Here is a 26,554-nt window from a genome sequence, read left to right on the forward strand (position 1 = left end):
GGCTTATCTGTTTTATTTGGAGGAGCTTCTATGTCATTTCAGACCGTTTCTGCTCTGGTCCACGGCTGAACTCTTGTCCTTTCGGGTCTGATTCACTTTTAACACAAGGGTGTCTACAAATTGAACAGGGACAAAACTGACAATGTGCTAAAAGTTAAAGGAAAATAAATCTACACTCGATTTCATTTTAGACCGAGATGCTTTTACTAAATTGTGAGAAATACAAGAATAGGCCACATCACAATCAGCCACACCACTTTGACGCTTTGTATCTTATTTGTAAGCGTCGCCTATTTATCATAAATCCTGATAAATCCCTGATGTATCACACAACTTTTATGGTTTTTACGGACATTGTCTTCCACCTTTGAATTGTTGCGTGCTCTTTTCATCGTCATAACACAACTACGATGTGAATGATTTAGGATATGATGTTACCTTTGCAGAGACTGATTAAAACGCAGTAAGTTGTTACAAAGAGTCCGCTCGGACCGTACCATCTTTGTGGAGGGGGGGGGCTTTCCTTTCTAAGGATCAGAGGTGATGACACGAGCGACACCCCGTCATAGATCTCGCGCCGGAGACAGGATGACAGCACGCAGGATCAACTTGCGGTTTCCTCATGAAGAGTAGTTACGGCGCTTCTCCCGCTGGACTGTAGAGGTAAGTTACTTTGCCATTTTTTTTTGGCTTTTCATAACTTATTACATTTAAACCGTATATACATTAAAACGACCTTCTCTGGCTTCTTGGTGATGACAAGCGGAGCTTCGCTGTGCGCTCAGTTGTTGCTGATGCTGTTAGGAAACGGGAAATGATCGCTGCTAACAATGTTTGAGAGGGGGGTTAAATTGTGCAGCTGGGGCTTTTACCTGGTAAATGTGGCTGTTTTGCTAGTAAACCTGTGGTATACATCGATCTTTGGCACTTTTGTTCGAGTTTATCTTCTTTCATGGCCACGACGCTTTGAAGAACAGCTCACTAGGTAATGTGGAGCTTGTGTATCTGACTGTTAAATCCACTAAAATGTCGCCCCGTTTTTTCTGGCTAATTTGTAAATCCTGAAAAACAAGGTACATTTCCTCAAACCCCTATTAACTTGTTGTAAACGGGTAACATACTAGGTTACACCAATTCGTGACTTCTCCATTACCAGTATGTATGATTCCTGTTAATCTCATGTATTCTTAAACGCTATTGTAGCAGAGCAATTTTGGCTGCCACTAAAAACAACTAACAGACAAGTTTGTAGTGATTTCAGTGTGTGTTTGCCTCAAGCAATGATTTATATATATATGGTACTGATTTTCAGCATATTGATATGTCTATATGAATTCATTTTCTGATTGGTCCTTTAATATGTCCTTTAATATTTATCCCTAGTGTTGTTGTAATCGCCCTGGTGTTCAGGGCTGTTAAATAAACCAGCGCGCTGTCTTGAGAACTTGAGAAAGAACATATAGACACACAGAAAGCTGGAGTTGCTGCAATTAGTGTGGATACGCAGTGTGTGCATGAACCCACGTCGACTCCTGATTCCACTCCTGGCATTCAATGCTAAGCCGTGTGTGTAAACATTGCACATCTCCCGTGGCTAACATCAGCTGTAAGATGTTTTGAATCACACAAACACTGCTTGATGGGACGCAGGATGATGGAGATCTTTCGGCTCATGATCCAGTTGGCACCTCTTGCAGCTGAAGGGTTTAAAACCATACTGAGGCACACCTCTAGCCAGACTTGCATGCCTGTAGACAACACAAGTTTTCCTGGAGTTATGCAAGATAGAGAGAAGAGGAGAAAAAAGTGCTCAAGGACGGGGAGCAAGATAGTGAACCGACAGGCAGAGCAGACGGTGACTACTCAGGGTTGGAGCTTTGTAGTGCCTTCCAGCCATTTCTTTACACCAACTCTTGCAGATAGTATAGTATAGATAGAGTATGTGAACACTGACAGCCTGTATTTGCCTTTTTTGTCACACCACAGCTCACCGCTGACACTGTTGTCCATGTGTGTCTATACTGTACCATGCTGAATACAGTCACATTGTAAAGATCATATCTTTATACAGGCATGTATAGGAAGATAAAGAAATGTTTGTGCATGATTAGTTGGAGGCTGCCTGCAGGATGGTGGTTAGAAATTCTTTGTTTTGGGTGTGACAGAGCTGGCAGAATAGCTGAGTGGCTGGTGATTTCAGTATGTGTGGATGAGTGTGTGGATGTGTTGTTGAATGGCTGCCTGAGCAGTTGGCCAGTTGGGTGGCTGGCCATCGATCCAGTTTCTGTGGAGCAAACTGTGAATGGGAGCATTTGATGTGGGTCACTGATCAGCGATGAGCCCTTTAAGGGTCCGCTGTGTGTGTGCGCGTGTGTATGTGTACAACTGACATTGCTTTGCATATGTGATGCTGTGGGTCAGTGATCACAGAGCATCTGCAAGGCTGGAAGTTTTAATTCTACTGTTCAGGCTTGAAAGAGATGCTGCACTGACCAGCTGACACTGCTTGGCATTCCTCTGCCTTATCTCTCTCTTACACACACACACACACACACACACACACACACACACACGTATGTAAGCGAGAGCAAGCACGTACACGCACGCACGCATGCACACACGCGCGAACAGTTTTGAGCATGTTTGCATGAATGCATTCACTTAACTGCATAGCATGCATGTCTGCATGTGTTTGTGTGTCTGTGTAATATGAGCAGCTATGGAGGGTGGGCTGGGGTGGAGGCTGGACGCTGCACCCCTGCTTGTCAGACTGAACTGAAACAAAGAATAGCAGGGATGCTGGATGTGTTTGTGTGTGCCTGGTATGTGGGCCTGGCCAACAGAGAAAGAGCCTGGGGTTCTTATCTGACCTCTCCCAGGATGACCTTTGACCCCTCAAGACAAGCCCTTTGTGTGCACTGAGCCTGAGTCCATGGGAGAGCATGTGTGTGGGTGCGTATGCGTTGTGTGCATCCACATATGTTTGTGTGCGTGTGTATTAGAAGTATAGGCCACATCAAAGTCTGACTTAAACATTGTTATTTGGAATCCCCTCTGACCTTTGCAGCCATGAGACATCCCTCAAACTAAAACACTCATGCCCTCAAAGCAGAGAGCGCATATGTGGGTTTGCATAAATTAGCAAGGAGCTGAGCAGAACACAGTGTGTATGCCTGATAGATGAGGTGTGGCAGCATGAACCAGGACATCACATCTCCCCATCACACATTCTTCTATAAGCAATATCTTTGGTAGCATACAATTTTACTCCATTATTTCCTGAATTACACTGACTCATATAAACTTAAGAGGTATGGTAGATTAGAAAAAACCTGAATAAATAAGAGTAGAGAAACATAGTGAATGCACATGTTTAAACAGAGGTGCACTGCATTGTACAGGTAAGCAATTGACAGTCAATCATGCTCTGTGGTAAGGACTGGGCTATCAATCGAATTTTATTTTTAATTATTATTAAAACAAGGTAATTGCGATAAAATAACTATTGTTTGCATTCTGTCTCACATTTTCCTGTACAGCGATGTGCTTTCCCCCTCCTTAAAAGCCCAAACTGACTCTCAGCCAAGCTGTGGCATGTCTCATTCAGTTCACTCCAGTCGAGTGAGCCAGCATTTTCGAAATCCTTGGACTTTGATGCAAGTCCACCCGTGCTTTTAGAGAGTGGGATATTATCGTGGGGTTGCAGTGCATAAACCTCTCATTACAAAGATGAATGCACATTGGAGAGCTCAGTGGTGCAAAAACAATTGGCAATGGTCTGCAGAGATGTGGAAAAAAAAAAGTTATATGGTCAGATGAGTCCAACCAGTACAGGCCTCAATGCTTGACCCCTGCAGTGAGGGGATCCGGTGGCTCTGTTATGTTGTGGGGGGCTTTTTACTGGCATGTTTTGGGTCCACTTGTGTCCTTAGAGGGAAGAGTCACTGCAAGTCAGCACAAAGTTGTGAGTGATCACCTTTATCCTCTGATGAAACATTTCTATACTGATGGGAGTGGTCTCTCAGGATGACAATGCCCCCATCCATAGGACACGAGGGCTCAGTGAACGCTTTGATGAGAATGAAAATGACATGAATCGTCTGCAAAGGCCTTTACAGTCACCAGATCTCGAGCCAGTTGAACACCGATGGTAGATTTGGACAAACGTGTTGGTCAGCGTTGTTCACCACCATAATCAAAACACCAAATGAAGGAATATCTTTAGGAAGAGTGATGTTCATCCCTTCAGTAGCTTTCCAGAGACTTGTAGAATCAATATGAAGGCGCCTTGAAGCAGTTCTGGCAGCACGTTATGACCCAACACCTTTCTCACATGTTGGTTTTTTCTGTAAATTTGTCACCTGTCTGCATTGATGTCTTACCTGTTCAGCTATGACCATCTGACAGTCAATCCATAATATCCTGACAAATATTTTCATAAGAACTCCTTAAAAGTGTTGAAATACTTAGTATGAAAGCCATGATGTGGTAGTGAGATCTGTGGGTTGAGTGGAGCTCAGAGTTTAGAAGGATCCTAACTACAGGTTTGGATGTGTGAGGTTGGGTGTTTGTGGCTGGTGGTGGGAAGGCGGTCCAAGGGGTCATAAAACACCACAATGGTGTCTCTCTCCCCGGGGTGAAAGAAAGACAGAGACAGAGAAGAAGAGGGGAGGGGCAGAGATGAAAGGATCTCCCACCTCCATGTGAGCGAGAGGGGAAGGGGTGGGGGAGATGGGAAGAGAAAAGATCAACAAAGCTTCATGAGAACTTGTACATTCTGCTCATTTCTGTCGTCTCTGCTGCGTGTCTTCTGTTATGTGCCACAGGTTCCTTCAGGTTTTATGAGGAACAGATATTCCTCAGAGATCAATTCAGGATCTGTGCAACACCGTGAAGAGTACTTAAAGTGGACATTTTGGCTGAACAATACAAATCACAGCAGGAGGTTCCTTTGTGTGCTTCTTTACAGCCCTTTGACTTTAAAGCACACTGATAGACACACCATCTACTTTATCCTGAATCAGTAATTTCTGCAGAAACGTCTCCCTTTCATGGTAGAGATTTGATTAATATTTGGCAAAACAGCTTACCTCCAGCAGTAACCCGGCAGTAAAAACAAGTGAAATAGCTTCATATTCAGATCTGTTGTACTTGGTGATTTGATTACTTGTTGGTCGGAAGTTTGGGACTTTGGTCAGGATTCAATAAAAGTCAGAATACACCTTCTGTGCTTTCATCTCCTCTCTCCCAGTTTCCCTCCACATCTCCTCGCTCTCAGGTTGTAAAAAGATCAGTCTGCTCTTTGGTAGAAGGTGTGATTACTTCCTGTCAGTGCCGGCTGTGTTATGACAGGGCTTTTTGTCTTCCATCCTCTGTCTGTCTACAAAGTGGAGCATGGCCTTAAAAGCCTGCGCTGCCTCTTTACATATGAAAGTGTGGAAGCAGAAGGTGGCTGGTAAGGTGTGTGTTTGCGACAGAGGGAGAAAGAGAGAGGGTGTCTGTGTGTGTGTGTTCATCTCCAACGTGAATTTGAAGAGGAGAATGGGCTTGGCCTGTTTCACTTCATTTGATTTCCTGCAGATGTCTAGAGAAAATGCTGATGCTTTGCTTTGACTTTTTTTTTTTTTTGTCAGAGATCAAGAAAAAATAAACTCCCCAAGGGTGAGTAAAGCAAATAAATTCCACAACTATTGATATCAAATTATCAGCATAGTATTCCACTGTTGTCCATCAGAACAAGCACACACAGAATGCTAAATTTATATTTTGGCAAAGCAGAATGGAAATGAATGGAAATTTAGGGCCATAGATGGCTCTGCTGAAACTCTTGCCGACTGAACATCTTCACAATTTCATTAGTTTATGTGAGCAACTCAGTTCGGTGACATTACCTTATTATTATCATGTTGTATTTCATTAAAGTAAATTCAAGGTTTTACAGTTTCTTAATGCATTTATCAAAAGCTTTGAAAGATTGAAAGCAAGTGCTCCAAGTGGAACGGAACATGGGTACAGGCACAATTGAGATGTCATGCAAATGTGGTGCTGCTGAGAAAATGAAGATTAATTTTTGGTTGAGAGAGCAAATTAAAGGATTTCCTGAGCTCCACTGGTTAGGAAAGAAGGATGGTGACCCTGGCTGCAAAAAAATGTTTTCCTTTGATTTGTTTTTGCTGTCAATAGATGAAATGCAAAGTTGAGCATGAGCAAAGCAGTGCATCACTTTGAAGACAGACTGAGCTTTGTGTTTCACTCATCTGTGTGCAGTTATATTCAGTCTAAGCAAAGTGCTGCTGTTCCACTAATATTGACTTTGACAGCCTGAAATGATGTTGGTTGCAGGACTTGTGGTTTTGAAACAGACACAATACTCACTGTCGGCAAGCTGTAGTCCTGCTAACCTGAAGCCTTAAACACAAACAGCTTTAAGCCTGTAATCTGACAGGCTCGTGTGTTCATTAAGATGATTTGCAGGTTGCCGACTGGTCATTGAGCCTATTGCTTCCAGTTTTGTCAGTCATGTGTAGCTTCTTGTGTGTGTGTGTGTGTGTGTGTGTGTGTGTGTGTGTGTGTGTGTGTGTGTGTGTGTGCATGCGTAGCAACCAGCATATGGGCAGTCAAAGGTTTAGAGGGGATGGATTAAGTTGGTGTTTACAGTCCAACCTTGTTATTTCCCTCCTCAGTGACCCACTTTGTTTGTACAACACATCTTTGGGTCTGACAAAAATCTGTCCTAGACCCTTGTCAGTGTTTTCTACACAATCATTTAACAATTTCACAGTTTTGCATGGCACAGGGATAAACAAATGATACAGCACTCTTTCATCGTGTATTGTTCAAAGATGTTTCTTCGTTTCATTTGTTCTTTGGCACATGTTTTCAGAACAACAGACTTAGAACAATGAATACAAACAAACTACAACAATAAAACAATTATTTATGACAAAACAACAAAACTGTTACAATCCTAAATGTTCCATCATTTTTACATGCCCTGTAAGGTGACAACAGGAAAAATACATAGGATTGAATGATTTACAGCAAATTTGTTTATGGTGATAAACTTTAACAACAGCAGTATTCACTGGACATTTTGAAAAAGCGCATGGAAAGAATTGCTTTCTCTGGGCATTTGTCATCTGTTGGAGAGCGAGATGAGCGAGCTGAACCGGGAAGAAAAAAAGAGAGAGCGAGAAGAGAGAGAGAGAAAGAGCGAGAGAGAGAGAGAGGGAGAGAGAGAGAATAAAAACAAAGAGGAGTAGTGTCTAGGTCAGGGTGCCCTGACTCTGTCATTGCAGCTGATTTTATGGCATGCTGTCTGGACAGATGCCATCCACCAGTAACCACTGTTTATGTACGTGTGTGTGTGTGTGTGTGTGTGTGTGTGTGTGTGTGTGTGTGTGTCTCTTTGCTCCTGTGTCAGCAGATATGTTTATGGATTTCAGGGTTTTTCTCTGTGTATTTATCAGTGCATAGATGTAGATGTCTCCATGACTCTGTGTGTGTGTGTGTGTGTGTGTGTGTGTGTGTGTGTGTGTGTATGTGGCCTACACCTGACAATTTTAAGCAGTACATTTATTCTTATTGTCAGAGGGCTTCAGCGAGTGTAAACAGCAGACCTTTTATCGTAATCACAGAGTTCTTTTTACTGTCATGGTTGATCCTCCAAAGGATCGTGTCGGTCAGATGTTATTGGGATGAATTCTGCTTTTCTTGTTTCTTTCTAAAGCTGAGGCTGAAGCTATATATCAATACTAAATCATTCAATATAACGGAATGGAAGGCTGGTAAATCTGTATTTACAGTATGTGAAAGCTGTAAAGTGCAGTAAAAGTTAAACCAGACACAAAAGACAAAGGGGTTTTGGTAAAGGGTTAAAGGGTTAAAGGGTTAGCTTGCGAATATCTGTCGAGTATCCAAAACAAGGTTACTGTGTTTGTGGCAGGACACTCATGGGGAACTCCTATGCGGGCCAGCTGCGGACCACGCGCTTTGAGGAGGTCCTCCATAACTCCATTGAAGCATCGCTGAGGTCAAACACTGTTGTGCCTCGACCTGTCTTCTCGCAGCTGTACCTCGAAACAGAGCAGCCATTGGCGCATGATGGTGGGTTACATGGATGTGAAGGAGAAGTGTTCATTTCCACCAATATGAATCCTGACATTTCAATTGCCTCTGTACCTGTTTGTCACTCTTGTTCCCCATTAACGTTGTAGATTTTTTCATCTATGTCCCGAACAGGACGTACAGAGAATGATGACGAGGATGATGAAGATGGCTCAGAGTCTAACAGCCCTTCAATACCCTATCAGATGAAGCCCCCACCTGAGGGATGCTGCACCACAGATGGTTTGTACACATGCAAGAAAATACACCCCCAGAGCCACATTCATTCTGATTTCGCTCTGCAGCACAGTCACAGTCTGCACCAGGAGAGGTGCGTTTCCAAACAGGCACACAGACCATCATGCAAGTGATGAATGGTTAGGTTTGAGTGTGGTCGGTGGTGGATTCTAATGGATGTGTAGTCAAACAGTTTGGCAGTAATCAGTTCTGTGGTTTGCGAGTTTGGTTGGTCTTGTGTTATAGTTGTAGGGAGGAAATTAATTAATTAATTATTCAGCTGTACTAGAAATTTCAGTGACAACAGATAAGGATGGATGAGAAGCATAAAAATATGCTGGTAAACTAGATATCACTGCCCTTTTTTATGCTACAGTAGGACAGAGTAATCTGAAAGTCAGATCATTTTGTGACAAAGACAGTCCCATCCTTGTCTTCTCCTCCCCACAGGCTTCTGTCAGGCAGGTAGGGACCTGCGTCTGTCCTCGCTGGCATCAGATCCCTTGGATGTGCCCCCTGGGTTCATGTTGGTCGGGGTGAAGTCCCCGTCCCTCCCTGAGAACCTGCTGGTGTGTGCAGTGGACCGCCGCTTCCTGCCGGATGAACGGGGTCACAATGCATTGCTGGGTGAGGCAGGAGACTCACAGAGGCACAGGACAATATCAACAGTTGTATCAGCAGTTGTAATCATATATTTTCTGTACGTGTGCTCCCTCCAGGCTTCTCAGGGAACTGTATGGGCTGTGGAGAGAAAGGCTTTCGCTATTTCACAGAGTTCTCCAACCACATTAACCTGAAGCTCAGCACACAGCCCAAGAAACAGAAGCACTTGAAGTACCATCTGTACCGAAACAACCAGGGCATACTGGTCAAAGGAGCTCCCATCTGCTGGAGGGGACACGGTAAGAGAGGCATACATGTGTCGTATTTGGCAGCTGAAGTGATTCTCTTATTTAAAATGTGGTACAAACACTCATTTTTAATCATATTCTAGTATGATAGATGTGAATAAAATGGTCTACATGACATCAAACACAATCCATGCTTAAGGAAAGTCTAAAAATCTGACTTGTATTGATCGGGAAACACTGAGTGTACAGGTCTGACCAGATGGACAGGGACTAAAGCCTTAAGGACAGGTGAAAGGTGAGAGTACAGAGTGTGCACAGAGGCCACAGCCTGGAGGTACCCCATCAAATTAAAATGGCGTGAAAGGATCCCACCTGGTGAAAAGGCCTGTGAGAAAGGACACTAACCACCTCAGATATAGTGTTCTCTCAATGTTTCAAACCGTATCCTGTTGTTTACACTTGGGTCTTCTTAGCTGGGAGGACAAGAGTGAAGCTTATGAGTTTAGTGTGAAAGGTGTCAGAGCGTGGGGTCCGTGTGTGGTTATAATGAACAGAAATCATGCCATCCGTCAGATAATCTACAACCCTGATTCCCACAACGTAGAGACAGATAAAACGGAACATGATAATTTGGTAATTTTTTTACATGTACTCAGCTGAAAACAGTACAAAGACAGTATACTTAATGTTTGATCTCATCAGCTTCACTGATTTTTGTAAACACTTCGTTAAACTGTTCTCAGTAACAACAGTTCATTTGCGAATGATTGTACGAGTCGCTCAGTGTCAAACCTGAGTGAAGTCAGTGTGCGGTCATCATCCAGGGCATACTAAGGATAACTTGTCTTGACTCATTCCTGTCAAAAAGAAAACATGGATTTTTTCTGGACCCTTGCTTCGGTATGAGAGGGGTATGAAATAGGAGAAAGTGTGAAGTATATTATGTGGTTCCTTCAGACTGATGGTGACGCAGAAGCAGTGTCCATCTATCACATGCTGTCACTTTAAAATCCCTCTTTGCGCGCGTCATTCACTTCACTCACTCCTCCGCTGCTGCAGGGCTAGCTGTTCTACTTGTAACACTCCAGAGCTGTGCACTATTTTTAAGTCCAGCCTGTGTCAAGAAGCTGGTTTACTGAGTTTTATGGATGTTGAACAGGTCTTTTTGCCTCAGACCATGGTTCAGAGTGGGTCCCAGGCTTTACACAGGTTACCTCTTGGAATCTGTTATTACTTTCTCTCTCTCTCTCTCTCTCTCTCTCACACACACACACACACACACACACACACACACAGACATCGAGTAACATGGCAGTAGCCATTGCAGTAACCTAGCTACTGTCAGGTGTCTGTTTCCCTGGATATTAGATTACTTAGTTTTCATGTCTGTGTGTGTTTCAGATGGCAGGATGAGACAGATGGGGTCCAACCTCTCGGAAGGCCATGTGACATCAGATGAACAGCCACCAAACATGGCACTGACTCACCCATCACACACACATGGCAGCTACTCAGGTAACACACACCAAAAGCTAAACAATTAACACACCACGAACTTACAGAAATCTGGAGACGCTTGAATGTCAAATCCGAGGGTGCCTGAGTGAAAACCTGAGCTCCTGTTGAAAATTGTTCAGTTCAGTGGTTTTTTGTTTGGATTCTCAGGACCAGACAAGTATTTTTACAGTTTCAAACAGACTGCAGACTCTTGTTTGACCTGGAGAGCACTAAACATTAATAGCAGTGTAGACTGTTGACAGAGACCTGCAGCTCACTTAAACCAACAAAGACTGGCGACAATAAGTAACAATCATCGACAAGCCTCTGTTGTTATTAAAAAGTCACTGATATGAATGTTACTAATTAATTTTCTCTATCTGTCTGTCTGTCTATAAAAAAGCAGTATCACACGCGGACCCAATTGGTCTGCCACAAATAGCTGACATCCCCCACCCGCTGACAAATGGCGGCCATGCTGTTCCCTCCGTCGCCCAGCCACCTCTGAATCAGTCAGGACCGGGGAGACCCTCAGCCACAGGTACAGACCGGGCGCCGGGACTTCAGCTCTGTAGTCCAGATAATAATCATAAGGATGTGTACAGTATATATGACATGGAATTGAAAAGATTGACGCATTTGTTTTAGTTGTGTTATTGAAGCTATACTTAATTCCAATTACAACAGTGTGAGTGAGAAAACTTGAAGATGAAGGTGTTTGATCGATGAGTTAGAAATTGTCTTAATGTTTTTAGTGGGGTTGGTGGATGAATATTTTAAAGTATATGACTACATTACAATGCACCCCAAAAAAAAAACTTTATGAACTATAAACAAACTGTATTCAGAGCACTTTGATTTCTACATCCCCACATGCCTGCTGAGAGAAGGAAAGGAGGAATCGTTTGCTGCATTTAAGTGCATGTGCAGTCATATTATTCCTGGCTTTGTGGGGCTGAAGCTGATAGCTGATAGCTGAAGCCCCTTTTAAATGAGAAACCTGAGCCCCTCTCAGACATGCACCTCACTCCACAAATGTCCGGCACTTATTGAAAGTTTTGATGAAAGGATCCTGTTATTTTCCCATAAAAATCACTCCAACAGTCAGTCAGACGTATTAAACAGACATCTTCTCAAGATGACACTGTTAAAATCTGGCATTGTCATATTATTGCAAATGTTCCTTCTGAGGGATTAAGACAGGATTATTTTATATGACCAACCTTATACACAAGGACCAAAGATCAATTGCATAAACTTAAAAAATGTGACTGAGGTGATTTGAAATATCACAAATAAGATCCTCAATAATTAACTTAAATTCCTGTGAAATATGAAAATTAATGTGGTTTGTAAAGATAACAACAGATGATAACACTTATATAATGTATTGCTGTGTATCATAATTATCTGACTTCCTGCTTGAACCGGATGTCTCACCTATCTATTCCTGTGTGCATGTAAACGTGGTCACTTTGGGTCTGTTGTCATGAAGCCCCTCCCCTGAGTTTCTTCACACCTCTGAAAGAGAGAGCTCCCACCATCAGTAGCCCTAACAGTGTGTGTGAGTGTGTGTGTGTGTGTGTGTGTGTGTGTGTGTGTGTGTGTGTGTGTGTGTGTGTAACACCACTGCTATACAGGAGCCAGCCAGCTGCATTGTGTGTTGGGGGTTGTCCTTTGTCTCTCTGTCTCTCTCCCTCCCTCTCCTTCTGTCTGTCACCTCTATTAACCAGGGTTGTAAAATTCCCTCTCTGTCTCATCTTTTTTCCTGCTTTCTCGCTGAATGAAAAGCTTCCTTCCTGTTGATGTTGTTTTTTTCATGGCCCTTTTAAAAAGCGGACCTTTTATGTGTCTCCCTGTTACTGCATTTCAACAGGGAGGAAGAGGAACAGACAGGTTAATGTATGACTAAAGTACAACTGTTTTCCATCACTGTATCAACAGAAGTCCAACCTACAACTTCATTTGGTGCATTTTCTGTTGATTTGTGGGTCATTACAATTTGAAGTGAATCATCTACTATACAGGAAATCATTTCTAAAGCCAACTAAATTTAAGAAAAATGTGACACTGAAGAAAGCGAAAAATTTTAAATCAACCCAACAAATAAAGTTGCAATGGCAAATGTTAAAGCAGGAGCAGCAACTTATGAGCAGCAGCAAGATCCTTTAGCTGGGGAAAAGGCAGAAAAGGTGTAAATTATGGGGGGGGGGGGGGGGGGATCTAATATTTATGCACTCATTAAAAGCTTAAACTACAAACTTTGAAGCTAATATGCTCTGTGATGTTCTTTCCTGCAAGGGCCCCATGCAAATGCCGGACCTCCAAAAAAGAGGCACAAGGGCTGGTCGCCTGAGTCCTCTGCCAACAATCTGCCAGAGACCACTGTGAAGACACCACCGTCTTCATCAGCCTTATCAACATTATCTGTGTCCTCTGTCATCACAAATGGAGCCAGATCAGGTAAAAACGAGGAGAGATATATAGACAGAAAAGATAATGCGAGAAACACTGATGCTGTATGTATAAATTAGACACTTGAGTGTTGCCTGCGGGGTTTCTTTGTGTCAGTGTGTGAATGTAAATGTATTTCTGTTTTTGTTCTCCAGAGACTGCAGCACCTCTGAGTTCATCGCAGGGGTCCTTAACCCCAATTTCTCCCCCAGGGCTGTCTGTAACAATCCCTGATCAGCTGCTGCACACCTGCAGACTGCAACCAGTAATCTTTAAAGGTCAGACGGCCAATTATCTCAGTGATTTATGATGATAGGATACAATTTGTTTTTCATCACAAGTCACACACACCTACAGCACACACAGTTGTAGACTACAGATTAGATTAGATGTGCCTGTGACAGAGATGACTAACTAATCTGTCCAAGTCATGATTGACTAGTTGGTGTTTGGTGATCGTTTTCCACTCAGCTATCAGTACTGGCCTTTCTCAAGGTGAACAGGTGAAGTTTGCAGTGACCACCCAACAGATGGCCACACTAGCTCTCCTCTCCTCACAGGTTAGAGGTCAGCCAACACCCGAGGCTGTTTCTCAGCCTTTTTTGCCCGCCCCTCATCCTATCCCCTCCACCCATGTCACCCCTTTGTACCACTTGTCAGTTCATCCCTCTCTATCTTCTATGCCCTCAGTCACCTCCTGTATATCTTGTATACACTTTTAATTTCTTACTGTTTTCACTCCTCCTTCATCACCTATCTGCCCTTCACCTGACCATCCACCCACCTTGTCATTTCTTGTCTTTTCCTCCACTATATCTGCTCTTTGTGCCTCCCATCACATATTCCTATCCCTACTATTGTCCCTCTCTCCCTTAGGAACAGATAGCACTGCATTTTCTCAGCACCTGACTGGAATCTTTTAGGGTTTGTTGCAGTCAAAGACTTTCTCACAGTAACTGAAACAAATACAAGACACTGGTGATCACCAAAATACATGGTAATTGTCAAACTGCAGCATTTTATGAAGTGTTTGATCATTTTGCTATGCATTTGTCAGTCAAAGTTTTGTGCTTTTCAATCCCTTCATTACATTACATCCATTTTGCAGATTGTTTTGTCCAAAACTTTTCCATCCACATATATCGGGAGTAATTTGAGATTTAGTATCTTACCCAAGGACGCTTTGCCATGTGGAAAGGAGAAGGAGGAGGTGGAGATCGGCTGAATGAACAGCCCTACGGTTAATGCCCAAATCGACCACCTGAGCTACAGCCCCAAACCCAAGTTATTCTCAGCCACATCAGTGTGTTCTTCTATTTTATTCATCTCTCTCATTGACACAGGTCATGGCCCACTCCCACAATTGACTGGCAATGTCAGTGAAGTGCTCGTCAGTTCTCTGCTCCAGAGTTGTTACCTGAGCTCCCAGACACTCCCCAGAGTCTACCAGCACTATGGACCATCACCCATTCAGCCGCTGTCAACTGAGATGCAGATTCTACTCACAGTCTACTACCTTGTTCAGCTGGGTCAGTATAAAACCTTCTTCCAGAGTAAAGGCTGTAATCATGCAAGGTCCAGTTGGACCACTAGGAGGCAAACAGGATAACAGTTATTGAATCATGTTCAGCTAAGCTATCCTATGAAATGTTAATCACCTGTTTTCACCCAAGGCCCTGACCAGGTGCCCCTGATAGAGGACTTGGAGCAGATATTCATGAGGTCATGGAGAGAATCCCACCTCAGCGAGATCAGACAGTACCAGCAGCCTCAGACACCAGCCACCCAAGCGAGGCACTTTGGCATCGAGGTGAGACGGCGTGCGAGGCATCGATCCTATTGTAAAATGTTGATTTTGAGAGAACAAAAAACATTGAGAGGACTTAATATTTATGTTGAGTATTTACAAAATGCTGTACAAATTCACAATTCCCACCTTTTAACACCACACAATGTGTTACTTTGCCTCCCATTACATCTAACTTAATATGCTTTCCTCTACATGCTGCATATTACAGAAACAAATACTGATAACGAGACAAGTAAGACGAGACGAGTAAGACAATGAAGATAACAAGTATAAATGAGCAAATTTTCCTCCTCTTGTCTCCAGACCCCGTCCACCCTGCCTGGGCTCCCCCAGCATCTCTCATTGCCTCCCCAGAGCCAACAACCCCTGACCCCCAGCCAGCTTCCTTGGCTCGCCCAGCTGGCAGCGTCATCCTGTGGAGAGGGCGTGGTGGTGTTGGGGGAGCATATCAGATCTTTGGCTCAAGGCATCCACCAAACGTTCAGCAGGTTAATGGATGGACGGCTTGAAAACACCAACTACGTGGTTATTATTGTCACAGCACCAGGACAGGAAACACAGTCCTGTGTGGTAGTCACAGGTGGGAGTTGTGTTTTTATATATGTGTGAATGTTTTAAAGTTTTCCTGAGAATTAAACAAAACAGAATAACGCAACATTTTAATTAAGGTTTTTTTTTGTGTGTGTGTGCGTGTGTGTAGGTAAACACCAGTGTCGTGCCTTGGCAGAGAGTATGTACTCTCCCAGTGAGGGTCTAAAAGAAATCAACCACCAGCTCTCCACTGGTGTTGCCCAGGAACTCATACACTTCTGCAGTTCCCTCGGACAAGGTGTGTGCGACTGTCTGTTTGTTGGTACGTGCACGTATGTGTGTGCAGTACAGGCATATTAATGTGCATCTTTCTGTTCCTCAGATGGTGATTTGGATTCTCTGCTGGATAGTGCCAATGTGGACAGCAACGACCCACCTCCCTTATCCAGCAGTCAGGAATCAGCTGAGGAGAGGAGTCTTAAAACCACACACAGTCCAAAGGATTCACACACGCAGGGTTCAAAAGACTTACCCAGCCCTAAAGAGAGAGCTTCAAGTCCCAAAGACACCTGTTCAGGTGAGAAACAGACAGGTTGAAGTGTTGAAATTACTTTTCTTGCCTCACCACGGTGTGAAAACACCCTTTGAACTAGTGTGTGGATGAGATGATTTACTGATCTTTTCGGGCAGAGCTCATGTACAGGTTGCATCAGGTTTTCCCACAGCTGTAATCCATACTAGTTCATAGTTTTGAGCTTTGCATTTCTACCTAATATCACACAGATTAAGTTTAAGACTTTCCATTTGCAGTAGCCGTACTTACATTGTATTTGTCTTCAGTTTGCCTTTTGTTTGCTTGCTGATTCAACTCTCCCCTGGGATTCATTTGACTTCAAGTAGAACATGGAAATATTGTCAAAGATTACATCTGCATATAGTTTCATTTCTGCCCCTCCTTTAGACAGCAAACATGCAGAGTTGAGACCAGGACAATCCTCTTGTTTCTAAAGAATCTTTGATTCAGTGTGATGATATAAATCTGTGTTTGTACGTGTAGAATACTCCGTAGAATGGCGTGAGGTTCGGCCCATCCAGCTAGCAGTGGCCAGAAAGCTGCTGTCCCATGTTTGTGCCATAGCAGACTCCAGCACACAGAACCTGGATCTTGGCTCCTTTGACAGGGTCAGCTTCCTCATCCTGGTCCCGCCCTCTGAGGTCACATTTCAGCAGACTGTTCTCCATCTCTGGAGCTCTGGTTAGTTACATGGCTCTGTCTTTGTCACCAGTTGTTTTTAGTCGTTCTTCTACAGTGTGTGCCTATAACATGTTGATGAGTTTTTATGCTGACCTGTACCACCCTCTTTCTCTTTCTCTCTTAGGTGTCCTTGGTGGTTTAGACCAGGAGTGTGTGTCTCAGCGGGAAGCTGAGCGTTACGTGGTCAAGATGGATCAGAGCGCTCAGGCACGAATTGACAACCTCATCCAGGAAGCACACTGCAACTCCTACACACTCTACATCCTGGTCCATGACCACGCGCACTGGGATATTAATAGGTGTGTGTTTGGTGTGTGTGAGAGAAAAAATGAGAGAAGTGATGCAGAATGATCACTGTGTTCTCTTGCTATTGTTCCACAATATAATATTGTTCCACATTGTTCTGCAACCTTGGTACAACAAGAGCATCAACAAAGCAATCAAATGTATTTTCTCTGTCTCTGAGTCTTTGTCTCTTTCTCTCACTCAGTGCGTCCTGTACTAGTTCAGACAGTAGTTTGGGTCTGGTGGACCAGCTGCTGAACTCTCGACAGGTCAGAGATGCCCCAAACATCCTAATTCTCCACGTCACCTCCTTCCCCTTCGCGCTGCAGACACAGTATACCCGCATCAGCCCCTACAATGAGATCCACTGGCCCTCTGCATTCAGTAATGTAAGACAGAAATCTGTGTGTGATACACTCTCTGCATTTAGCATACACTAGTGGCACATATCTGGAGATTGAGTGGGAGTTTGCACTTGAATGTTTGTGTACCTGTAACATTGTGTGTTTGTGTAGGATGTGGACCTGTACCACGAGAGGACGCGGTACTTTGGTGTGTCAGAGCTTTTAGAGTCAACCCGTTCAGGGAGCAGCCTGCCTCTGATGCGTTATGATTCCTCTTTTGAAAGCATGGCCTCTGCCCTGGAGGAAAGGTAGCACAAATGCACATATGCTTAATCTACACAAACATCACAAACAAAATTGAATTACTTGCTGTCTGACACAAAAAGTAAAGCAAGAAGAGCCTTATAATCTCTGTCTCCCAGGTTCCCTAAACTGCACAGTGCTGTGATCCGGACCACAATTGTGATCCAGCACTACTGCGTCGCTCTGATGGCTGCATCTGGCAAAATTGACAGCTCCCACAATCTCCACAAACACACCTCTGTGGAGACCCTGGAGATTGTACAATCACTGCTCACTGCTGCCCAGCAGTGTCCCGCCCACCATGGTCACATGGTCCTGCTGCGGATCCCCTCTTTGGCTCTTGCAGCTTGGGCCCACAGACGGCTGTCCAGAGTTAGGAGGCAGCTGGGTCTGGAGGAGAGCTTTGAAATTATACTGGGGAATCCAAACCAAGCTCTGAATATCGGACGGAGCTTCACTGATCAGATCAAGGTGGGGATAAATCATTTCAAGATCTAATTGATCCCATGTCAGGGAAATTAATTCATTACAGCCAGTAAACATTAAAAGCAGCAAAGCCAGTGGCACAGAAGGGTCAAGATAAGGAGGAAACAGGAAAAAGAATAACAATCAACTGTGTATATGTATGTTATGTACAGATTATAAAAATACTAATTTCCAATATGGAAATAAATACAGTGTTTGTACCACTGCACATTTGAAAAAAATATACAACAAATTAAAAATTGTTGTAATTGTATTGCATCAGGTGTATTGGATAATGTGAGCATATATTAGCATAGATAACAGAAGTGCAAAAAAAAACTGTAGGTTTAAGATGTAGAAATGAGAAAAACTGTCATGCAGGCGGTGGGATGGGTTGTCTATGATCGATGTCAGCTAACATCCTCCTCTCACCCACCTCCTCAGTGGTGTGTGGAGAGGTGGGTGACTTAAGGGTTAATGGGCTAATTCACAAGTAGAGAAAGAAGAAGACACCAACTGACTTTGAACATTGTGTGTTTTCTGTGCTTGTGTGCTGCAGACATGGCTGAAGATCCAGGATGCTGACTGGGTTCCTCAGACCTACCTGGAGTTGGAGGCTCTTCCCTGCATCCTGATCCTGTCAGGAGCTGAACCACTGGGGGAATCACTGCCCAGGTACATACACTGAGTTCTGATCCGAGCTCCCTGACTTTTGACCTGAAACTTGAACCCTTTGTTCCAAACCCTCCATGTATTGTAGTCTCACCAAGTATTCATTTTGAGTGAAAATAGATTTAATGTGTAGCAGCATCAAGATTATCAATCTTCTAATATTTCACACAAAAGTGTAACACCATAGCTTATTAAATGTAATAAGAGTTTAATGGGAGACACTACAGGTGGAAATACTGTGTTCTTTCATGCACTGGCCAGTGTTGAGATTTTGGGCAATTTTGCATCCATAACACATCTTCTTTCAGATTAGTTGAGAGAAACCATCAAAAATCCACATTTAGGTGTTTATTTATTTGCAAATTAGTGCAAATTTAGTACAAAAAATAATTGTGTTAATTTAAGCTATCAACTACAGAATTTTCATGGTGATATCTTTACACTAAAATGTTGACCCTATTTCTCATGTTGTGTTTTGCCTTTAAAATGAATTCATTCTGCCTACAGGTCGTTGAAGTACTGTGATCTTAGAGTGATAAGCTGCTCCTACCTTCAGAGAACCACACTCGAACAAGAGCTAGGACTGGCTGCTTATCTCGTGAGGGCAGAGTCACGACCCCCACACAACCCCGGACCAGGAAGTGACCTGCTGGAGAGTGACGCAGAGAAGCTCAGCAGCACTGACAATGAGGAGGAGGAGGGCCAGGAGAACGGTGAGATGAGATGTACATGAACTGTGGAAAATGTTCACACACTGTTTGAAGGGATATCTTAATTGATTTGGTGGCTTATGTATTGTTTTCTCTTTCTTTCCTTTTTCCTCCTTCCATTTCCAGGGGACTCCCCTCTGTCATCCAGCCAGCAGCTCCAGTCCTGCCCAGACAGTGGTGCTTTAGATCCCTTCCCTGCCCAAAGCACCACCTCTCCAAATGTCCACAAAGGGACGATGGACACCATACAATCTCCCTTGCAATCACAGACTCAACTTCAACCCCAGCCCCTCTCTCAGTCTTTTCTGTATCCTCAACCTACACCACACCACCAAACCCCGAGTTATTCCCAGGCTCAGCCGATCTCCCAGCTGCAGCCACAAACCCAAATTCAGGGTCAAAATCAGCCGTTATCTCAAACAAATTCCCAGCCTCACACTCAAACGCTTCCCCAGCACCAGTCCCTCTCCCAGATGCAAACACCCCACCCTCAACCTCAACCACTGCCCCCTGCCCAGTCCCGCCGCCAGCACTCCAAATCCACCTCCTCCGGCTCCTTGTCCCCACGAGCCTCCTCTCCTCATATGAGCTGCTCCTGGGCGCGGGGAGTGAGTCGCCCGCCTTCTGTGCTCCTCCCCCGTGCCCTCTACGATATCATCACAGCCAGTGACAGCAGCGGGCTTCCACGATGTACTTCATTCCTGCCACATATGTCTGTTGCATGGGCAAGCAGCTTCAGGTAAAGCACATTTTTTTTACACACAACTACGTACAGTGTGATATTATAGATATAAAAGCAGATTAACCATTTACCAACCACCACTCCACCTGCAAGCGCTAATGCTGTTTAGAACTTTCATGAAATCAGTGTTATAAGTTATTAATGTGCTTCTGATTTAGTTAGTTTTGTTCTTTTTCCAGTAAAGACTCCAGTAAAGACTCCGACGCAGTAATTCTCACCAGGAGGAATGTGATAGTGAACTGTGTCTTTTGTGTGCAGGCCCTTGCTGAGTAAAATGATGACATGTACAGAACAGTCCCTGTACTATCGGCAGTGGACAGTCCCCTGCTCGTACCACATGGACAGCAGCAATCGGACCGAAGGACGAAGCGACAACTTTCACCCTCGCAGGCTGCTGCTCAGCGGACCCCCACAGGTACTTTCTGTCTTCATTTCTTCCTGTTATTCAAACTCAAGCTCATGCCGTGTTCTATCCTTACATTTGTTTCCCTCTGTTCTTTCCACGGTCAGGTGGGTAAGACAGGAGCATACCTGCACTTTCTGGGTATTCTGTCTCGGATGCTGATCAGACTGATGGAGGTGGATATCTACGATGAAGAAGACATCAACTACAGTCAGTATATGTGCAGCAGTACATCACACGGTCTAGGCTTCTAAATACCTTTGTCACATTTTCTACTTTTTTTGTTTCCTCAACTATTTTCTGTTTTTTCAATGTTTTGCTGTGTGTCCACAATAAATCCTAATCTTCAGGATTCACCGTGCTGTGAACTCATACACTTGTAAATGTGTTGTGTGATTAGGTGCCCAGGCCGATGGGGTGCAGTACCACCCAGCCAATGCTTCCTGGCCAAACCCAGACATTATGAAGACGATGCCTTTTGACTACACCCTCCATGACCCCAAATATGATGACATCAGCTCTGTCTACAACCCTGGATATAAACCCAGTGCTGAGGGTAGGCACAGTGAGAACAAATCAGTGTGTGTCGCATATAAAAAACAAATCTTTTGTATTGTGCTATTGTCCTAATCTGTCTTTGTCCCTGTGTGTCTTTCCAAGGAAACCCTGTGCGTCAGGAGGATATTTACCTACGTAGGCGGACATCTAGGATCAAGCTGTCTAAATATGCAGCCTACAACACCTACCACCACTGTGAACAGTGTCATCAGTATTTAGGCTTTAACCCCAGATACCAGGTCAGCCAAAAACAGCAAACACAAAGTATGATGGCTGACACTGACACTCTGCCTTTGAAATGTCACAGGTGATGTTGTAAGTCCCCTCTAATCTTACTTTCAGATGTATGAGTCAACACTGCATGCCTTCACATTCACCCATCTACTGCTTGGGGAAGAGATCCAGCTCTACTTCATCATCCCAAAGTCTAAGGAGCACTACTTCAGCTTCAGCCAACCAGGAGGCCAGCTGGAGAGCATGCGCCTGCCCCTCACCTCTGACTGGGTAAGTCCATCCTTTGTGAACTCAGATAGTAGCAGTTCGTTTTTTCCAGATGCAGATGTACAGAGTGAAAAATAATAAAGCAGAAGAACATGGACCGGGTTATGCTAGGAAAGAAGTAGCTGCTCCAAACACTTGAAGATGGTGTCAAAAGCCAATTTTTTCAGGGTGTTGCACTTGTTTATACCCATGAAAGTGACAGAAAAGCTTTGTAACAAATAAAAAATGAGCCAGAGAAAGAACTTGAAAACCAGCTAGTAGATATTCCCCTACTAGATGTAACAGTAAATACAGGAAAATGCTGCTATGACTGCTAGTCTCACCACAGGCTCAGATATGACAGAAATAATAAAAACAAAAATTTCAGTCAGATACAAGGTGGTGTGAATTACCCATTGAGCCTTCCTAACATTGCAAAAGAACACTGATATTAAGAAACCTTATCAGAGTCAGTCTTCTTTTTGTTAGTCCGTCGTAGGTACAGACACATACAGTGCACCACAACACATTACGGTTGCATTGAAGAAGTGATTTCAAGGTTGACCATAGTGCAACACCCTGTAGCTCCACTGGGTGGTGCTACAGGTCACGCTATGGTTCAAATTGGCCTGATGTGAGAATGGCTTACTGTCAGCCATTGATCCACAGTTATTTTAATAAAAGTTGTGCTCTCAGAGTATTTCTGATGTCAGATCACAGCCTCTGACCAGCACACCAGCCACAAAACATCTGATCATATCCTCATCATTCCTCTGATGTTCACTTTCTGCAGCCTGTATCGTTGTAGACCTCCTGGGGTCCACAGACCACCAAATAAAGAGAAATGTTGAGTGCAGCCACAATTAATACTTATTCTATATCTAACAGTTGAATTATGTGTTGCCATTGATGACGGTGCTTCATGACTTTCTCCTTCCTTTTTGCCTTTTTGAGATTATGTTGAAATGCAAATGTATGTTGATGCTATATTTTTTCATTATTTAGTCATGAGTCTGATTTTCTTCCATTTCCTCAGAGCCCAGACTGCATCAAGAGTCCAATCTTCACCCCAACCACGGGTCGTCATGAGCACGGTCTGTTCAACCTGTACCATGCTATGGATGGAGCCTCACATCTACATATCCTGGTGGTCAAAGAGTACGAGATGGCTGTGTATAAGAAGTACTGGCCTAACCACATCATGCTGGTACTGCCCACTGTCTTCAATGGAGCTGGAATAGGTACATTACTGCTACCACAGTTAGATATTTAGGGATGGGATTCTTTCCTTGCTAACAGTCACGTGGACACAGAGCAATAAAATGTCATAAATTGTTTTTTGTTTTTTGTTTTTTTTTGTAATCCACCACTTTAATCCCTATTATCTTGCAGGTGCGGCTCACTTTCTGATTAAAGAGCTTTCATATCACAACTTGGAGCTGGAGCGCAGTCGTCGTTTGGAGGGAGGGGGCCCAGCAGGTGACGTCTGGCCCTTCATCATCCTGGCTGATGACTCTTGTGTCATGTGGAATGCAGTGGACCTGGACGCACACAAGTACATACAGACACATTATTTATATGAAGAGTGTGTGGGACATAATAGCTGTTGCTTGTAGTAAAAGTAAGAATTTGTGTAATAATTATATGAGTTGGTTTTAACATAGCTACTGTTTGCTCTTTGCTGTCAGTGGTCCCGTGGAGCACGCTGTGTCACTGAAGCAGGTCTTACAGCACATGGAGGCCTGTCCAGACCTGGCCCACTACGGACTCTGTGGGATCAGGAAGTGGGGCAGCCGTGGACTCACAGGTCAGGGGCTCATGATGTCAGAAGCCTTGAAAAGTCAAGAACCATTTTGGTTCTGCTCAAAAAAAAAATGAAGGGAACACTTAAATCACACATCGGATCATGATGAATGAATTATTCAAGTTGAAAATCTTAACTGATGTACATTGTAGAATTTGTGGAGAACAAGATGATGTAACGCAGTCAGTGGAAACCAAAAGCATCAACCCACCGAGGGCAGGATTCAAAATCACACCGAAAATCAAAGTAAAAACTGGCCAACTGCACCAGCTTAAGGTCTGACAGTCACTCTTAGGATTTTCATCCTCATACCATTGGCTATGACATGGAGGTCTGTGCGACCCATCACTGACCCACCGCCAAACCGGTCATGCTGGATGACGTTACAGGCAGCATAACATTCACCACAGCGTCTCCAGACTCTTTGACGCCTGTCACATGTGCTCAGTGTGAACCTGCTCTCACCCGTGAAGAGAACGGGGCGCCCCTGTGCAACCTGACTGGGCCACAGGTACTGCCTAATGTTCAAAACTCAAAACTAGAGAAGAATCAGCCAGGAAGGATAAGGAGAGAGCCACTGTCTGTGACCACCACATGCAAAACCATTCCCTTGTTGAGGGTTGTATTAATTTTGTCTCTCCATTGCACCTGTTGGCACTTTCATTTGCACCAAACAGGTGTAACTGAGTCCCAATCACTTGTGCTTCCTCAATGGACAGATTGATATCGCTGAGATTCAACTGACTTGGTGTTATACTGTGAGGATTAAGGCTACGTTTACACATAGCAGGGTATTTGGAAAACGGATTTTTTAGCCCCTCCATTTTCAAAAAAATAACATTGTGCACACAACATTTTTTTAAGTAGGGTACTCTGCCAAATAACAGAAAATATTTACCTCACAGGGCTCATAATATCAGTAATTTAACTAATTCCAACCTCAAAAATGACCATCAAGTGTAATCACACACACACAGTCTCACTGAGAATGTAATATTTTAAGTTGCCTTGAAACATTCTGGGCTGATATTTTCCAAGCTGTGTCCCATATCTTCAAACAAATCATTATCCAATGCACAGCCTCAGCTGACAAAATGCTTTGGCTGACTGAATCTGTTATTTTTTAAGTCGTATATTTGAGAAGATTTGATTTGATTGAGTTATTTCACTATTTAATGGATCACGAGAAGCATGTATATTATTTCTGGAATAAAGAATTAACTGCAGTTAAAAGAAATTTTAAGTTGCAATTTATTTTGTTTCCTCCAGGTAATAAACAGAGGGAGCCCTTCTCCAGAGGTCACCTTCATGATTTCCTCCTCCTCAATGTGGACCGCAGTCAGAACGTCCAGTACGACCAGAACCGCTTCACCTGTCACGATGTGGACTTCACCCTGAGGCTGCACAGTGCCGGGCTGCTCGTCTGCCGGTTCAACAGCTTCAGCGTCATGAAGAAGCAGATCGCAATAGGAGGATACAGGACATTCATCATCAAGACCAAGGTGAATGCTGAAGACACATGAAAACACAGCCACAAGGTTTATGGTATCAAAAGTTATTAAATAAAACTTTGAAATTTCTCCAGATGACAGATGTTCCCACCTCAGTGGGGCCCTCGCAGTACGTCTGTGCCCCAGACAGCAAGCACCTTTTCCTGGCTACTCCAGCTCAGCTCCTCCTGGAAAAATACCTGCAACACACCAGCCAGAAGCTGTTTCCACTCAGCACCAAGAACTACACACACCCTGTCCTGTCCGTGGACTGTTATCTCAACCTGGGACCTGAGGTATTCCACACACACCCACACTCACACTCCTTGTTTGTGGTAAATTATTAACCTCTAAACAATAGTATAGGTTCACATACACAGAGATTCCAGCGCACAGTGTGTAACCGTCACACTCTTCTCGCCTCCTGCAGGTGACGGTTTGTTTTGTGAGTTCCAGACCTCACTCTGTCAACATCAGCACCACAGGACTGCTGTTCAGTGGCCTTCTCCTCTGTTTCGCCGACTCCTTCGTGACTCCTGGGTTCCTCAAGAAGTTCTCTTTCCTCAAAGGTACAAAGGCAGACCAAATACAGGCAATGGAAAAATATATAACCATATCCATATCGCATGACATCTTGGATCTCAGTGTCAATGCCTGAATGTGCTACATGTTGCATTTTCTTAACATGGGAAGAAGAAACATTATGAAGCTGCAACGTCACTGGTTCAGTTCACTTTTACCGCATGTCACACACTCCCCCTACCAATATCCCCTGTGTGTCTATGTACTGTCTACTAATAAAAGACAGGTAATGCTGTTTATGATGATGGCATCCTTAAGTCATTTTAATTTCCATGTCATAGTTAAAGTCTCTGTCCCTCTCCCTCCTGTCTGCCTCCCTGCAGGTGCGACTCTGTGTGTCATCAGTGCAGATCGTAGCTCCTTGAGGCAGACGGTGGGCAGGCTTGAGCTCGAGGAGGAGTGGAGGTTCAGGCTCAGCGACGAATTCCAGACCGCCAATGCCAAGGAAGACCGTCCCCTCTTCTTCCTGACTGGAAAACACATATGAGTGAAATGCAAAGTGTCTCAGTCAGGATTGAAATCACTTTAATTGCCAAAGAGAAGAAATGTACCAGAATGTGTTTTACACACTAACATAGGTTCTGAATGGACAATGAAAGATATACAGAAGACAGCGGGCTGTGCTGTACTAAGTAGGAATTGCAGGTAAGGTCCAGTTCTAGGCTGCCAACATCAAGACGGACACGCTCATCCTGGAAAGGTCGTGATCTTTGAACATATGCATTTGTTGTAGCCAAGGGAACGAGGAAATCATTTCACAATATATTTTTAATGAGGCCTCATTCACTCATGGCTATCCTGTCATTCAGCTGAAGATTGTTCAGGAAATGTTACGGATCATTCAGGAGGCCTTTTCTGCTCACAACATGGTGTTGTTCACATCGTGTGCTTTATGCACCACTCCATGAATCACTTTCACAGTAACTTTATACAGTGTGCTTTTGATCCAAAAAACGACCCACTTTAGAGTAACGT

The 26,554-nt window shown here is 43.8% G+C and overlaps 1 protein-coding gene across 1 annotated transcript; it reads left to right on the plus strand.

The window, feature by feature from the left end:
• The first annotated feature begins 572 nt into the window (after nucleotides 1-572).
• Nucleotides 573-26,304, plus strand: greb1 (growth regulating estrogen receptor binding 1). The gene is made up of 34 exons (XM_076737412.1): nucleotides 573-663; nucleotides 7,946-8,106; nucleotides 8,242-8,349; nucleotides 8,794-8,970; nucleotides 9,063-9,245; nucleotides 10,596-10,709; nucleotides 11,095-11,232; nucleotides 12,993-13,154; nucleotides 13,301-13,423; nucleotides 14,489-14,674; nucleotides 14,819-14,955; nucleotides 15,259-15,535; nucleotides 15,656-15,784; nucleotides 15,869-16,063; nucleotides 16,544-16,741; nucleotides 16,866-17,040; nucleotides 17,232-17,415; nucleotides 17,542-17,678; nucleotides 17,793-18,144; nucleotides 18,698-18,813; nucleotides 19,318-19,523; nucleotides 19,647-20,259; nucleotides 20,521-20,677; nucleotides 20,773-20,875; nucleotides 21,066-21,221; nucleotides 21,326-21,462; nucleotides 21,566-21,727; nucleotides 22,740-22,944; nucleotides 23,096-23,258; nucleotides 23,392-23,510; nucleotides 24,777-25,009; nucleotides 25,093-25,293; nucleotides 25,428-25,566; nucleotides 25,903-26,304. Exons 2-34 carry the CDS (start codon nucleotides 7,953-7,955, stop codon nucleotides 26,064-26,066), a joined length of 6,003 nt encoding a protein of 2,000 aa, XP_076593527.1. The 5' UTR covers nucleotides 573-663; nucleotides 7,946-7,952; the 3' UTR covers nucleotides 26,067-26,304.
• The last annotated feature ends 250 nt before the right edge of the window (nucleotides 26,305-26,554 follow it).

Source organism: Chaetodon auriga, chromosome 1 (assembly GCF_051107435.1).
Source record: "Chaetodon auriga isolate fChaAug3 chromosome 1, fChaAug3.hap1, whole genome shotgun sequence".
Taxonomy (NCBI): Eukaryota; Metazoa; Chordata; class Actinopteri; order Chaetodontiformes; family Chaetodontidae; genus Chaetodon; species Chaetodon auriga.